Source organism: Astatotilapia calliptera, chromosome 3 (assembly GCF_964374335.1).
Source record: "Astatotilapia calliptera chromosome 3, fAstCal68.1, whole genome shotgun sequence".
In the NCBI taxonomy this organism is placed as follows: domain Eukaryota; kingdom Metazoa; phylum Chordata; class Actinopteri; order Cichliformes; family Cichlidae; genus Astatotilapia; species Astatotilapia calliptera.
This window is the reverse complement of record NC_137424.1, coordinates 54958824-54974071: the sequence shown is the minus strand read 5'-3', so window position 1 is coordinate 54974071 and position 15248 is coordinate 54958824. Positions and strand designations below refer to the sequence as shown.

At 38.6% G+C, this 15248-nt stretch overlaps 1 protein-coding gene across 1 annotated transcript; it reads right to left on the bottom strand.

The window, feature by feature from the left end:
- Positions 1-5359: 5359 nt before the first annotated feature.
- LOC113013124 (uncharacterized) lies at positions 5360-15016 on the bottom strand. Its single transcript, XM_026153771.2, has 11 exons — positions 14796-15016; positions 14522-14709; positions 14208-14348; positions 13174-13312; positions 12891-13071; positions 12619-12760; positions 11932-12075; positions 9920-10008; positions 6628-6682; positions 6444-6465; positions 5360-6122 (listed from the first exon to the last, which is right to left on the bottom strand). The coding sequence occupies exons 1-10, from the start codon at positions 14943-14945 to the stop codon at positions 6462-6464; spliced, it is 1233 nt and encodes a 410-aa protein (XP_026009556.1). The 5' UTR covers positions 14946-15016; the 3' UTR covers positions 5360-6122; positions 6444-6461.
- Between the last annotated feature and the right edge of the window lie 232 nt (positions 15017-15248).

Below are 15248 nucleotides of genomic sequence, written 5' to 3'. Positions count from 1 at the left end.
GAGAATTTCCAAGCCTGTAGGACTGAGGTCAGCAATGACAAATACTAATGTGCTGTGATTGCCTAATACAGGCGGCAGAAATTAGTTTTATTTGTACGTAATATGTTTGTCAAATGTTTTCTTTTGCCTAACAATTGATTTGATTGGTCAAATGTTTGTATTTTAATCTTTTCAGTCATTTTTCAAACAACTGCATTACCTGCATGTCTTTTGTGGCTGTTCAGTCAATTAATGTGAATTTCTGTGATAATTTCTGTGCAGACTTGTGATCAGTGAGAATAATTTAGGTTTTAAACACTGATATAATTTCCTGATTTGCAGCCACTGTGTATGTTTCAATATTTATCCTGCATAAATGTGGCACTATGCTTACTTACAAATTGACTTTAATTATTTCACTCCAAACTGTTAGCAGAATATTGTTACCCATCAATAAGGTGGGTCTTATTGAGAGGTAAATGCAGCATGTGAAAACACCTAATGCAATGCAATAAGGTGTTTATTCAGTTATGTTAAATAGTATTTTGTGTGTGTTTCTTTAGATAAGACAGCGAGACTTCGGTAAAGGGGTCTTTATGTCTTTTGTCCTTGACAAAGTGACACCAGCGATACCATGAAATGCTTGATCAGCACCCTTCAACGCACTTGGTCGCCACATTGTCGACATACATCAACACTTTATGTATACAGGTTTTTAACCTAGAGCTTCACTGTTTCCTAAACAAACTCACACAGTGAGTTTAGTGTGAAAAGCGAAACTAAAACACAAAGCTGGTAAAGAGGGCACACATGGCTCTCTCCAGGCGCCCTATTGCAGTTTCTTGAACCAGAGTTTAGAGAAATTCCTGCTTTTATATAAAAGAAAGAGATGTTAACTTGAGCCAGAAACCATGGTTACTGACTCTGTGAATTTAAGCTGCTCGCTGAAGGTTTTCTTCAATATACTCTGAGTCTCTCTCTGAGTCCTCCCCTCCTGCTGCATCTGAGCTACCTATCTGACACTGATTCCTCATAAATGATGTTAATTCTATATTTTTTTTGTAGTTATGAACACGAACAGTTTTATAATTAATTATTAATGTGGCTTTATTATCAGTCCCAAATAATAATACTGGGAAAATGTGTCACATTTAAGGATTTGAAGATGGTATAGTTTTATTTACTTATTTTTAGAGTGAAGATACTGAAACTTGTTCACAGATCAGATTCACTCATTGCTCATTACGCAATGAGATCAGACGTTTCCAAAGGTAAACTGACTTGAGCGCACATCTGCCCCCCAAGTTTTTCATCATTTTGTTCTGCTTGTGGTTTTGTCAGTGGCTGAATTCGAATTTATAAGTAATTTGAAGGTAAATGAGCTCCTCAACCTTTAGGTCTTTGGGCTTTAAAAAGAAAGAAAAACAGAAGTCACTCTCAGGGAGCGGCAGCTACCGGCTGTCACTGGTTGAAGGTGAGGAGGAGGAAGTCAAGGGAAGATGCCCAACGGATTTACTTTACCAAATGGACCATCCCAGCCTTGCCGTAATGGTCTATTTGATTCACCTTTTATTGTTTATTTTATTTTATTTTCACTTGCTGAATGCGGGACAGACCTGACTGGGGAAAAGAAAGGGGAGAAAGAAAGAGGGAAAGAAAAACAGCAGGGAAGAGGGATGGGGCAAAAAACAAAAACCAACAAAATAAGTTTCATGGTCCTGGGTCGTGTGACCCAGTGTTTTGTGTTTAGTCTATTTTGATGTTTATTGTTTGTTTAGGTTCATTAAATTATTCCAGCTCATTTGTAATTATATTACCCTTGTGTTTAGCCTCCCTTGCCCTTCATGTGTTTATATCTGTGTGTCTTGTGTTGTCAAGTTCATGCTGTCGCTTCTGTCATCTTCCCCTGTACTCCGTCTCCCTGGTTCGTGCGTCTACCTGTCATGAGTTATGTTTAGTTCATGTCATGTCTAATCTCCATGTTTCCTGTTTTACTTTGTAAGTCTGTATTCAATGTCAGTGTATTTAGTTTCACCTCTCCTGTCCTGTCGTTAGGTTCATGTGTGTCAGCTGTGCTCCCATGTGTGGCCACTTCCCCTGATCATCCCTCATGTGTATTTAGTCTCTGTGTTTCATGCAGTCTGTGTCGCGTCGTCTGTGTTCCCACCCTCCATGTTGTCACAGCCAGTCTTAGTATTCATAGTTATGGTTTCCTGAGTCTTCATAGTTTTTCCTAGTTTTACTTTCCCAGTTTAGTCATAGTTTAGTTTGTCACTGCATTTCTGCTTTGTCTGCACTCCTTGTCACCAGCCACAATGAAGGCTCGCTTTCAGTTAAGTTTACTCCAGTCTACTCTCGTGTGTTCGCACCTGGGTCCACCACACACACCACCGCACGGTCTGCCTCCTCAGATCGTGACAATAAGCAGACAAAAAGTACATATATCAATCACCTGGATCACCTGTTGAGCAAGAAAAAAAGAGAAAACAAGCAGAAGAAAAAAAAGAGCAACATAATAAACAACATTACGATCATCTATGGGAATGTAACAGTAAATACTAAATATTAAACATTATTGTGCAGCACGTAAGATCGACAGCGCACAGTGTGCTTTGAGGTAGGAGCCAAAAAGGGTGTAGTTTCTGTGTGTGAGCACCCGTGTGTACACCTGTGAACATGAGCGCGCTTGTATTTAAAAGGTTCCTTCATGTAATGATCTGCTATAAGGTTATTAAGATAAGACGGCACCTGATTATTCAATACCTTGTATTTGAGGAGAAGGATTTTAAATTTAAAATTTTTTAAATGTTAAATTCTTCATTTAACAGGGAGCCAATGAAGAACAGCCAGTGTGGAAGAAATCTGCTCTCTCTTTCTGGATCAAGTACTTTTCAGGACGATTTTAGGACATGTCAAAAGCAAGAAAGCAGTTAAACAACTTTTGTATAATGTACACACTGAAGGACATATCCTGGTCAACAATGACTCCAAGATTCCTCACAGTGTTACTTGATGCCAAGCTAATTTCATGACCCCTGAGTGTAAATGTCATTCCAGTCCCATTGCCAAGATTGAAATAATCACTGAAAAGCAATGCATTTGTATGTGTAGATGGACCTGTAATGTGTAATTCTTTACATTCCAGTTATCAAGACTTTGTGTGCCCAAGAGCATGTTTAAAATTAATTAGAAATTGAGCTTTTTCATAAACCAAACACAATAAAGACATGATTTTATTGTTAGTTCCCAACCAGTCAAGCGCTGGTGTTTTGCAAAAGTTGTGGCATCACAGACAGATGTTGGTAAAGATATCTTTGCGCTCTGGGATTTTTTGTGTAACGATAGGGTTTCACTGGGTTTCATATTGAGAATGTTCAGCTCATTAGGTACTCTTAATATCAGCATGCAGGCACATGTGCATTACTTTTTAACGACCAGTGTTTAGCAAACATAATCCAACCAGGAATGAAAAACAAAACCAAGACAGCATTCTTCTGGCAGACAGTTCTGTGATTCAAACTTGAACTAACTTTACAGCCGCGAACTGCAATTATTTTTTTTAAATCTGATGTCAAGTCCATGATATTTTATCTTAAATTAAGCTTGATCTGTTTGGCATTAATCCCATATTATCCCGTATGAAGTTTGAGTTTGGTCAGATCATTTCAGACTTCAAGCCATAGTTTGTCCACACCACCAATCAGCTGTTGACCAAATACAGTTGGCATGGCTCTGTTGTGGATAAAGTTTTCAGTAAGCTTGTGTCAGGCTTATGTGAGTGGCAAGTAAAGGGCATCTCTTATACTGTTAATGATGCATACATATTGGGAGAATATCTGGGCTCCCACACGATTGGTGGGTCTACTGAAAATTTCAGCTCTTGTTTCTATAGATACTGTTGTTAGATTATAATATTATTTTATGCCATGTTAGACCCCTAATTAAAGATTGTGAATTATTATGTAGTTTTAGTTTGCATTATTCTCCTGAATTAGAAGAAGCTGACAACTATTGCATTAGTTAAACTAATTTGCATTAAAGTAGACTGTTGATTTATTGTGAATGAATGATATTGTTTTATGATGCATTATATTGCTGAGTTATAAGAAATACTGTTTGCAGAAAAGTCATTGCCTTATTTGTCTGATTAGAAGAGAACAGAGTGTGCTGGAGTTTTCTGCCCCATCTCAGCAGGAGCAGATAAACAGGGAGCCAACGTCGTAGCTTAGGCGCTGTGTGAGAGAAAGCATGTGAACGTTTAGGCTTTTTATGATAAGGTGGAGGCACCAGAGGCTATAAAAGTTTGAGCAATGCTCCACCATTTTGAGATCTGATGCTGTCTGCATACAGTGTCCATCTCCCATGTGTGTGATCATTAAAATCATCGTTTGACTCAACCCGACCGGACCAGTGTTGTTATTGTGGCTTTTTCTCTTGTCTCCATCCCCAATAATTTTGAACCTTAACACTGTCTTGTTACAAAAATGTGAATCTAGGTGTTACGACTGTTGTTGTAATTTTAATATGTAAATCTGAGTGTGCAGGTGCTTCTCCATGATTGGTGCATCCAGAGTGAACGGATCATACCGGTTGGCTAATGACCGGGAGGCAGCACATAAGAAGAGACCGCCATGGACTGTCAGGGGATTCATCCTCAGCCCAACCCAACCGGCAGACTGTGTTCACTGTTTAGCAATATTTGTTTAATGTAGGAGCATGTAAGGGTGGACCGCCTTTTTGTTTGAATACAGTTTTCTCCTGTTTTTGTTAGGTAGGGAGGTAAGTCATTGTCGTTTGGTTTAATTCTTTTGAATAGGTAAGTTTGATTTACCCCGGAGATCCCTTTTGTTTTTTTGGCCTTGGGCTCACCCCCAAGTTATAACTCGCTCCCTTTCTTTGTTTCTAAATTCACTCATTGTAAATAAATCACTGCCAAAAAGTATTATTTGCGTGATGTGCTGCTTGGGGTTGGACAGGGATGGATCACCCTTATGTTATGGTCGGGCCACGCCTAGACGGGCCATAACACTAGGTCTAACTCCCTCGCTTTTGCCATGCATATTCCTGTTGCATAATGAATCTCTGAATGTTTTGGAGAGTCGCCCTGATATAACCTGCTAGCAAGGCACCAGAGCCTCTATAGTTTTGTCACTCCTATATAATAGTTTGTCAAATTTAGATGATTATTACACTTTATGTTATCACCTACCTACAACTACAAATATTTCGCATGATTAATTCACTGTTACATCCCAGTACCCAAATGGGTAAGTTGCAACACAAAATCTGTATTTTACCAACTTTTAAAAATCTTCTTGGTGTTCATCAGTGCAACAAAGCACTTGCTTCAGTCAGACTTACTCAGTTAAAAAGAAAGCCATCATAGGAATCGTTGTTTATTTGCCTTTTAACAAATCATTTATACAAGGTCGGGGTGGAAGTTGGCATCCATGGAACTGATCACATGATCAGACTAAAATGATGTTACATCCATTCATTCAATTCAATCTTCCCTGCGACGCCTACAATTCAATGCTAACATGACAATAACAACATCATCACACACATCCAATCCAAGTCAGTGTCTCTCTGTTTTTCCTCTCAAAGATCAGCACTGCCATCAGAGAATGATGAGGATTTCTATTAAGTAAAACTGATACAAAAATTTGCTGTTTAGATTTTAATGGTCATTAAAGCATGCAAGTTTAGTTTTTGCTCTTGATGTCTATGAAGCTTTAGTGTTTGGTAACAGTTACTATCTGTAATTCATACTCATAAACAGGAGTATTGCCTGGGAATGTTGTTTTTGAAAGGTTTATAAAAGTAGTGTTTAGTTGACTAGAAAGTGTTGGTTAAAGTGCAGTAGTTTAGACTAATAGGAGGTGTTGTTACAGATGATGTGATTAATAATTTGATAAAATAAATCCAGGTAAACTATCAGAAATGAAATTTACATCAATTCAATAAATCACCTGGAACAAGTGAGGACAAGTGAGTAAAAACTCCAATTAGTGCTTGGATTACATTGGTTGGAATAAAACTTAAAGAAACTTGAAAAAAGTTATTTGTGCCGAGTCAGATGACATTCATGTTGTAACAGTAGAGGGCAATACTGTTGCATCAATCCAGTGTCAATCTTCAATCTAGAAGGAAATTAGAAACAGTGAATTCATAGAATTTTTTTTTCTTTACATTTGAGATAATCCTCAGATTGATATGTTATTTAGTGATTGATGATGTGATTCATTTCTGGAATATGTCATAGAATAAGTTGTGCTTTGTGTGGTGTTAGCATATTTTGCGAAATATTTGTATGCTCCTACAGAGGTTGCCATAGCCATTGTGTGTGTTCATAGTTTTCTGTAGTTCAATCACTGGACATCAACACTACTACTTTTAGCAATACCAGTGGTACTATTAGTACTGATGCTATGGTAGAAAATCTGATTATAGAAGAGACTTACCTCTGATTTTATCCATATTCATCTGAGACAAGAGACAAAAACTCAACATCAGAATGATGATCAATGGGGTTGATTTTGTTTCATTTTAAAAGTTAACAATAGTAATGATAATTTTACGTTTAAAAAATACACAAAATGTCACATTTCGGCAAAAAAAGATCTAAATATGCAGACACATACTTACATGGAAGGGAAGGCAAGAATAAGAGTTGAAAGGAAAGATCCCATGACCAGGACAACTAAAACAAGTAGAAAATGATTAAAGAACTTCTGACCAACCAAATAGACTTTTCATTTAGAAACACAAAGATTTAGTCGACCTGATTGGCTGACAAATGGTGTCACAAAGTTTAAAAACTGTATCTATATATGACTTTTAAAGATTAAAAAAAACAAACAAAAAACCTCGGAACACTGCCCCGGCAATACAAATCGTTTCATGAGCAGGTAAACGGCTATAAAGCTGACTTAAAATAAATGTAAATGTAATAATCTACAGGGATTTATCCCGTTTTAGCTTTTCATGAATGAGTTTTGCAACAATGTCAAAAATTATTTACAAATACGCAGATTTAGAAACATTTAGCAACTGTTACGACCCGGCTCAAAAGCCGCAACATAAAAACAGAGATGAATAACAGAGTGTGGGTGAGAAGAGGTTTCATCCTAAAATGGAAAACCAGGTTGGCTAAAATGGCTGGTGCTACCAAGGCAAAGACTAGTGCACTGCCAGGAAGCTTGCCTCAGGTAGTGATGTGACGTTCTGTATCGAGGCTTCGGAGCGTGTGTCGAGTACTGGAGGGGGCGTTTCCGCGAAGCGCGTATCGAGGCTTGCTTCATTTATGGGAGGAGCTGAAAATGATGACGTCCGAAGCCTCGCTGCCCGGCTGTACCACGTGACTGGTTCATGAAGTGGTTCGAACTTTGCCGTGAGATATGACAGCGATATAAACCCCTCAGACTTCAATCAAAATGTAGGTGTTTGATGGAGAGTTGCGGTTAGTGAGAGTTGGAGAGAGTTTGGAGGTTTATGAGAGTGAGGAGAGAAAGTCAGGAGAGAATGGAGCCGGCTAAGAAGAGGAGGATGTCCTCCCCTTTATGGCAACATTTTGATTTTATTCCTCCCAACAAGGTATGTAAATTTCTAAAGAAGATGTATTGTCATGATACTGATGGTGCAATAAAACCTATGTTAAGCTGTCTGTACTTTTGTACAAGGTGAAGTGTTTGCTATGTGCCAGGGAGCTGGGATATAACAACACCTCATCCATGCTTAGGCACTGCAGAGCTTTGCATGAGAATAAGGGGAACACCGATTGTGGAGCAAGACCAGGTGAGCCATCAAATGCAATGATAATATAGCATGCAGTAATGTTACTAAATGATATAACAATATTATACAACTGTTATAAGTTACGTGTGTGATATTTATATTTGTGCTTTGTTTTATTGTCTTTCCTCAGGAGAACAATCTCAAATAGATGAAGACCTGGTCAGCATGGTGATTGAGGACTCCCAGCCATTTAGCATTGTGGAGGACAAAGGATTCAAAAGATTTGTGAAATCATTAAATCCTAGCTATGTTCTCCCCACTAAAGGTTATAAAAGCAGTGAAAATTTAGTTTTTACAGAATAAAATGTGAACAGGCAGGACTGAGGCTCAAAGCCTCAGTGTGTAGCTGTCCATACCTCAACGTTACAAAAGCACAACTACTGTCCACACCCCAACCACACCTCACCTCACAGTAAAGGATCATTTCCATTTCAAGCATTTCCAAATAATTATTTCCCATACTGCCACTATAAATATACACAGTGTACTGCCATCACTACAATATACATGTTTTACACACTCCTTTTGTTGTTGACATTTACAGGCTGTGTGCAAAATGCCACACTCTTCAAATTCATGCCAGCTATTATTTTTACGTCCAGTAGGTGTCCTGCTAGAGCAAATGAAGCTTCATGAAGCTTCGCGTTGGGGTGAACCAATTGGATGAAAAGCTTCAGTGCTTCATGGGGCTTCATCTGCCCATCACTAGCCTCAGGTATGCTTTTATCCACACCTGACTAGGTGTGGCCAATTAGCACCAGCTGAAAACACTGAGACAATTAGAAGCTGCAGAGGGACGTAACACCTCCCTTAAAAGGGTTCCTCTAGGACCCCTAAACAAATTAAAAGTCCCTCTGAAGCCTTGATCCCTCAAAAGTAAGTTGGCATCTTTAAGCATGGATGCCCCTACATGAGGATCTGAAGTTGCGACACTGAACACACAAAAAGTAACATGTGACCAACACAAAGGAGCACAACAGTCAAACCCAAAATGATTACCTGACCTGCTACAACACAAAACCAAAAGGAGCAACAAATAATCACAACTAAGTGATCTGTTGTCTCCACCACACAAACAGTCACATACAAGTGGCCCTATACCACAAGTTACTTTAATCCAAAAAGTTCAGTAAATCAAGCATACTAGTGACCAACCACAAAATGGAGAGCTATGGCCACACAATGATCACATCAAGGGTGGCTCAGCACCCCACAGTGTTATTGCCATCACCTGGCCAACAATACTCACAAGTGATCCAACAAAATAGCCATATTCCCCACAACACTAAAGGTCACATCACAAAACACTCACCTCACAAGGATCTCATTAGCATCCATCAACACTGGCATATGCACACACATGGTGTACACACAATGCCAACTTAAAAACAGCCTACCTGCCTCAGCTACAGACCATAATCATGAATGGTCTCAAACCTCCTACCAGGTTTGGTGCCACTGATTTACTATGTGCAACTCCCAGCCTAAAACACTAAAAACAACAAAACCCTTACTTTTCCTACCCTAGTCTTCAGTGGTGTACCAGGCTCGAGGCAACTTTAAACGCGAACTCGAGAGCAGGCAGCAGACCAGAGATATAGTCTCCTACCAAACTCTGAAGCGTACCCCCACCCAGGATAGCCACCAAACACAATAAACTAAAATAATAAAGCAAAACAACAAACAAGTGCTTCGATGGAAGGGCAGCACAGCCACCCAGCTGAAACACACTTACTAAAGGGAGTTTGCTCAATTACAGTTAACACCATCACTCACCCACTTAAAAGCAAAACAAACTGACATTCAGTCTCCACTAAAATGTCCAAAGATCCCGGACGAGCCCCCACTTATGTTACGACCCGGCTCAAAAGCCGCAACATAAAAACAGAGATGAATAACAGAGTGTGGGTGAGAAGAGGTTTTATCCTAAAATGGAAAACCAGGTTGGCTAAAATGGCTGGTGCCACCAAGGCAAAGACTAGTGCACTGCTGGGAAGCTTGCCTCAGGTATGCTTTTATCCACACCTGACTAGGTGTGGCCAATTAGCACCAGCTGAAAACACTGAGACGATTAGAAGCTGCAGAGGGACGTAACACAACTTTATATATTTGTTAACAGTTACTTCCTGGCATTGATACTTACAAGCTGAAGCACTGGCTGGGGCACTACTAACAGGACTCTTTCCAACAGTCACGCTGACACATCGAAGGTCTGAGTGATACTTGGTTTCCCTACGGAAATAAATCAGAACAGTGATTCCATTAATTCCATGAGATTATATTATATTTTAAGATCGTCTTTTCTGTTAATGACACAAAGTATATGTACAAGTAATATGGGTGTGTTTGATTAACAGTTCTAGATGACCCTTAGCCTATGTCCACACGTACACAGGTATTTTTGAAAACGCAGATTTTTCTATGGATGTGGGCCTTTCGTTCACATGTAAACTGCATTTTGCTTTTAGCTGTGGATGAGGAAAACTGGGATTTACTCACAACGTTTTTGGCATCACGCTCTGTGCCACGTTATTATTTACATGAGATGAATTTTTGCAATGGTGGATATAGACAAAATACTGTTGCTGTTAATCTATGTGCAGTTTTTAACGCACTTACATATACACACACAGTTACTGTCCCTCCATTTTAAAAGGACGGAGGAGTCAGAGTGAACTTCTCCATTCAACATAGACGCTCTCACAACCCAAATCCGTTACCATGGTTTTGAATAAATTTATGCATTTTTCTTTCCTAGGTTGCTACTCTACACCAGCCAAAATACTGTCTTTGGTTATTAACATTCAAAATTATAAAGCCACTTGAACAGTGGCACATAATTAGCTGCCTTTCCAAATCTCTTTCCCTCCCAGGCTTCTACACTTGGCCAAATGTTGATTGGCCAACATTTCTACATGATTCTGTTCTTGACAGAGTTTGAATGCGTTTTTGGTGTTTTATTGTGGACAGAAGTATTTTTTCAAACCTGTACATGTGCACGGGATTTTTGGAAAAAAACTGAAAAATACCCATGTAGTTGTGGACGTAGCCTTGGTTTGTTGGCAGTAAGTAGACTCATTACTGATCTGCCTCATTAAAGCAACTTCCCCTTCTAACAGATACGCTATTTTTCCTGTTTTAGATAGTTTATTGTTTTTCACATAATCTTCATAATCTCTTCAGATAAAACAAAACAAAACAATAAAAAAATTTCTAGGACAGCTAAACCTGTCAATCACCAGTTTTGGGCGCAACACATTTCAAACTAATGTATTATTGTAATCTGATTATATTTTTAACTAATAGCATTATATATGTTACTGTTCTAAATAAGTAGGCAATTAAGGAACATTATGTCTTTTAACAAAAGGAATGAGTAAAGCGTAATAAGTTATTGTTTCGAGTCAACATTAAAGTGGGTCTTTGTGTAAAATCTGCAAAATAAAGCCTATAGGTGACTTCAAATTTGTCCTTGAGTTCACCTTTTTCATTTTAGTAATTATAATTTCAAATGCAAGTAGTGTAGACGGATTCAATGAAAAATCTGTTTGTGAACCCCCACAGAGTTATCTGTTTTTGTTGGCTGATATTTATTATTTTTGAATTTCTGTTGTATTTTACAGCCTGTATATCTTGGTAAGTACAGAAGATGTTCACATGAAATTTTCAGGGCGGAAAAACATGTTTGGGCTCATCTGTAATTTCACACCCGCTCCAAATGTCACGATTTTAAAATGTAACCATATATGAATAAAGCATAGAAGCATCACATCATAGCTTCAACAGCAAAACTCCAATTTATTATCTAGGATGTAGTCTAACATAAACAAAATTTGTTTATGACAAACCAATAACTTTTTGGTTGGTCATTGGAAGCAGAGGAAGGGGTTTTGGCTTTTTGGGGGGATTTAATTTTCTTGCCATGACTCCTTCTGGGCCTGGGGTCTAAATAATTTTCTAATAAAGTCAGATTTAAACATTCACCAATATAGTTTATGGCTGCAAAATTGCAAATGGACTGATTCTTCTTTAGTGCTTTTCTGCTTTATGCAGCACGCCTCATTCACCCATTCAAACAAGCTCTTTTGTCTATGCTTAAGTGCTTTCTGCCAAACACTCATGCTCTAAGGGATGAATTTGTAAAAAGGTACTGACTTGGAAAGTGCCTGGACAACAAAGCAGAAGGGGAGGGTGTCATTGTCTTGTGATTTAGATGGCGTCCATCTCAGGGTGAACTTTCCTGGTCCAATTTTATTCTGAATTGCATCATATGGTCCGCTGAACAGCAGCTCAGAGATCCTTCATCGAAGAGAGAAACAAAAAATGAATCAACTTAATTCTCATAGCTTCTTCAACGACATACAAAGCAAAGTGTTTGTCTGTGAATGAGCATCACTTTGAATGGAGACTTCACCTGACTCACTTCTGTTTGGTTTTAAGGGTTTGAGTTAATAAGCCAAATTTTACTTAAACATAATTTCACGAGTTTTTATTTACTCATGTTGCATCAAAGCAAAATAGCCTTAAAACAGATTTGACTTCTCTTTGGGTTAAATATGTGTTGAACGTACTCTTTATATCTCATACAGCCTTGTATACATCTGACTGTGTTACGCTCTTACGTGTCTTGTTAAACCTGTTTTGTGTGCCAGTGCAGGACTGATGCACAGATTAAACAGAACGCAACGGATAAAATCTTGATTTGATCAATGAACAGAAACATGACAGGAATCGACTGATGTGTGAATGTATTTCTTGTCTAACCTGAAAACAGTTCTGTGGGACATAGTTAACCTTACTTTACAATGTCAAGAATGTCAAATGTGTTTTTCTTTGACTTACGTGGAGTTTTGTGCCTCTGCACTGATGCTGATTTCCAGAGTCTTATCAACAGGCGTGTAGAGCCGAGCTCTGTTGTTTGGGGTTGGAGGCAAGAATTTGGGCAAAAAGTCTCCCTCTGTGCAGGATGAGACCTGGGGATCCACTGAAAGATGACAGAAAACCAACGAGTTTCTTTCGGGGTGGAATTCATAGTTCGAAGTTAGAACAGTATTTCTAAGTTTAGATCAGATCTTTACAGGTTCAACTCCATCTATTAAAATATGGACTTGTACCTATCAGAACAAACTGGATCGGTATTTTGCTGAGAGCATCGTTAGGTGTTTGTGTTGTTTTTGTGCCATTGACTCCAGTCATGGTGATGTTCTTCCTGGGAAAGTCCTCCATCAGCAGCTGTACTCCATAGTTGCCCACATTACTGTCGGCAGTGGGGCCGAACGACAGAGTACAAGTGGACTGCATGAGGAATAAAAAAGGAAAAGAGATCAAATGAGCAAATGTTTATTATTACAACTATCCTTCTGTCTCATTAAACATTAGATTAACAGTCATGCTCACTGATGAGAGGCTGAGGACAGATGGTGGCTCACAGCCGTCACACTCCAAGAGTGAGGAGTTTCCATATCTGCATTTAACCTGATCCCCATCAGGGTCAAACATCAACAGGCTGAAATCTCTCCGACAGTTTGAAGGAACTCTGAGAAAGAATTACAAATACAATCTTCATTTTCCAGGATTCACTTTAGTGTGAAGTTAATGTGCAGCTCCATGCATTCACTCTTAAAATCTGCAAAATACAGCCACAGCCTGATCACTGGTAATTTTAAACATAGCAATATTCAGTTCACTGTCTCAAAATAAAACTTTAAATTGTATAGTTTATATATTAAGTGAGATTTAATTTAAAGCATCACTAAACTACTTAAATATTACAGCAAACATGGAGGAACATTAAAATTACTCTATAATTTGCTGCCATAAGGAACAACAACAGACAAATAAAATATCTTTTTAAATTTAAACTTGCCACAGGTATAAAATAACTGCATATTTTCTCTTTGAAGTTTCTCAGGGGATGTTTCCATTTTAACTGCACTTCTCATTTTAGGAGGTTTCTGACAGGAAGTCTGTTTGTTAAATTAAACTTAAAAGAGATTTTTCTCATTTGGTGACAAAGAAGTTAACTCATCTTCATACTCATCCTCATTTTCTGTTTTTCTCTCATTTGGAGCCTGGGGGTACTGTAAGAGAAGCTCTTTAAGGAAAGAGTTATAGGATTACAATTAAAACCTTTAAATGCAAACGTTTTAGTGTGGAAACTATTTTTGGTAAATTATTTTTGTTCATTTAATTAGTTTATTGCCACTTTATTATGGAGGCAGTGGTTGCAATAGCGGTTAAAGTTGACCATGCAGCAAGTTATAGTCTATATTTTTGTCTATATTTTTTGACTTTGCCCTTATACTGTGAGCAGTTTTGTCTTCTACGTGGAAACAATATCAGATTTGAAGTTTGCAGTAATGCCACAGTCACTCTTGTCCTGCTACTGCTGTTGCTTTTTTAGCAGAGACACAAACAGTGAGTTGGCTCACCTCACAAATGGGATCATGGTAGACTGGGGTGAGGAGTTTTCTTTGTTGATGTCAGAGCGGTTCCTCAGGTCGTATGTTACTGCAGTTGTCCATGATCCAATGGTATTTTTGATGCCACTCACCCAATTAACACCAGGGACCCTTCAATAGAAAATAGTGTGAGAGTCAGTTTTCAGCGTGTTACACTGTATATAGCAAAACACTACATGGACTAATATATGTGTGTGTGTGTGTGTGTGTGTGTGTGTGTGTGTGTAAGAATGATAACAATATGAATAATAAGTTCGTTTTATATATTTTCGAGGTACACTCACCCAAATGAACCAACCACATTAATGGGAGATGGCTGAACAGACCTAAGTTCAGTCTGACACCACTCTCCGCTGCCTTCTTGGTCGACCGTCCGTACCAAAGTGCTCACATACCCACAGTTGCTATTTTGGCAATCAAATGAGAACTCGGGAGTGCAGTTGAGATTGTTCCCCATTAGGCGAATGGTCAGCTGTGGAGTCACAGTGAATAGGAATTTAGTAAAGAAAACCTACATTTCAAAATATAAACACATTTTAGAAAAAAACCTGTACATACCGAAGAAGAATTATTTACTACAAACTTCTCATTTGTATAGAAGTTGATTGCACCAACAAAGCCATTTAAATTGCTAATGAAGAAATCAATATTCTGCGAGTTGCAGACCGTCAGATGCAGCAGCAGCAGCAGCACTGCGGAGAGCGACATGGTCAATCTGTTAGTCTGTCTTCACAAAGACACTTGTACGTCAAATACAGCCTCTCTCTCTGACTCTCCTCCTTTTATCTACTTGCTGTTTCCCGCATCATATACAATGTGTAGTAAACTGTTCTGGTATGAGGAAATGTTTCATGGTCATGAGTTTGAGATGGTACCTGATAACTGATAATGAACAGTGAAAGCAAATGTCTCAACCAACTGTCAGGAAATGAGATTAGTTTCCATCCATCTATCTTCTTCCGCTTTATCTGGGGCCGGGTCGCGGGGGCAGCAGCCTAAGCAGAGAAGCCC

Bases quoted from the DNA above. Each gene is read 5' to 3' on its own strand.
- LOC113013124 (XM_026153771.2), bottom strand. From the start codon at position 14,945: ATGTCGCTCTCCGCAGTGCTGCTGCTGCTGCTGCATCTGACGGTCTGC. The intron at 14,349-14,521 runs GTGAGTGTACCT...TTTCTATTGAAG, and splicing joins AATGTGGTTGGTTCATTTGG to GGTCCCTGGTGTTAATTGGG. The intron at 13,313-14,207 runs GTGAGCCAACTC...ATTCTTTCTCAG, and splicing joins ACCATGATCCCATTTGTGAG to AGTTCCTTCAAACTGTCGGA.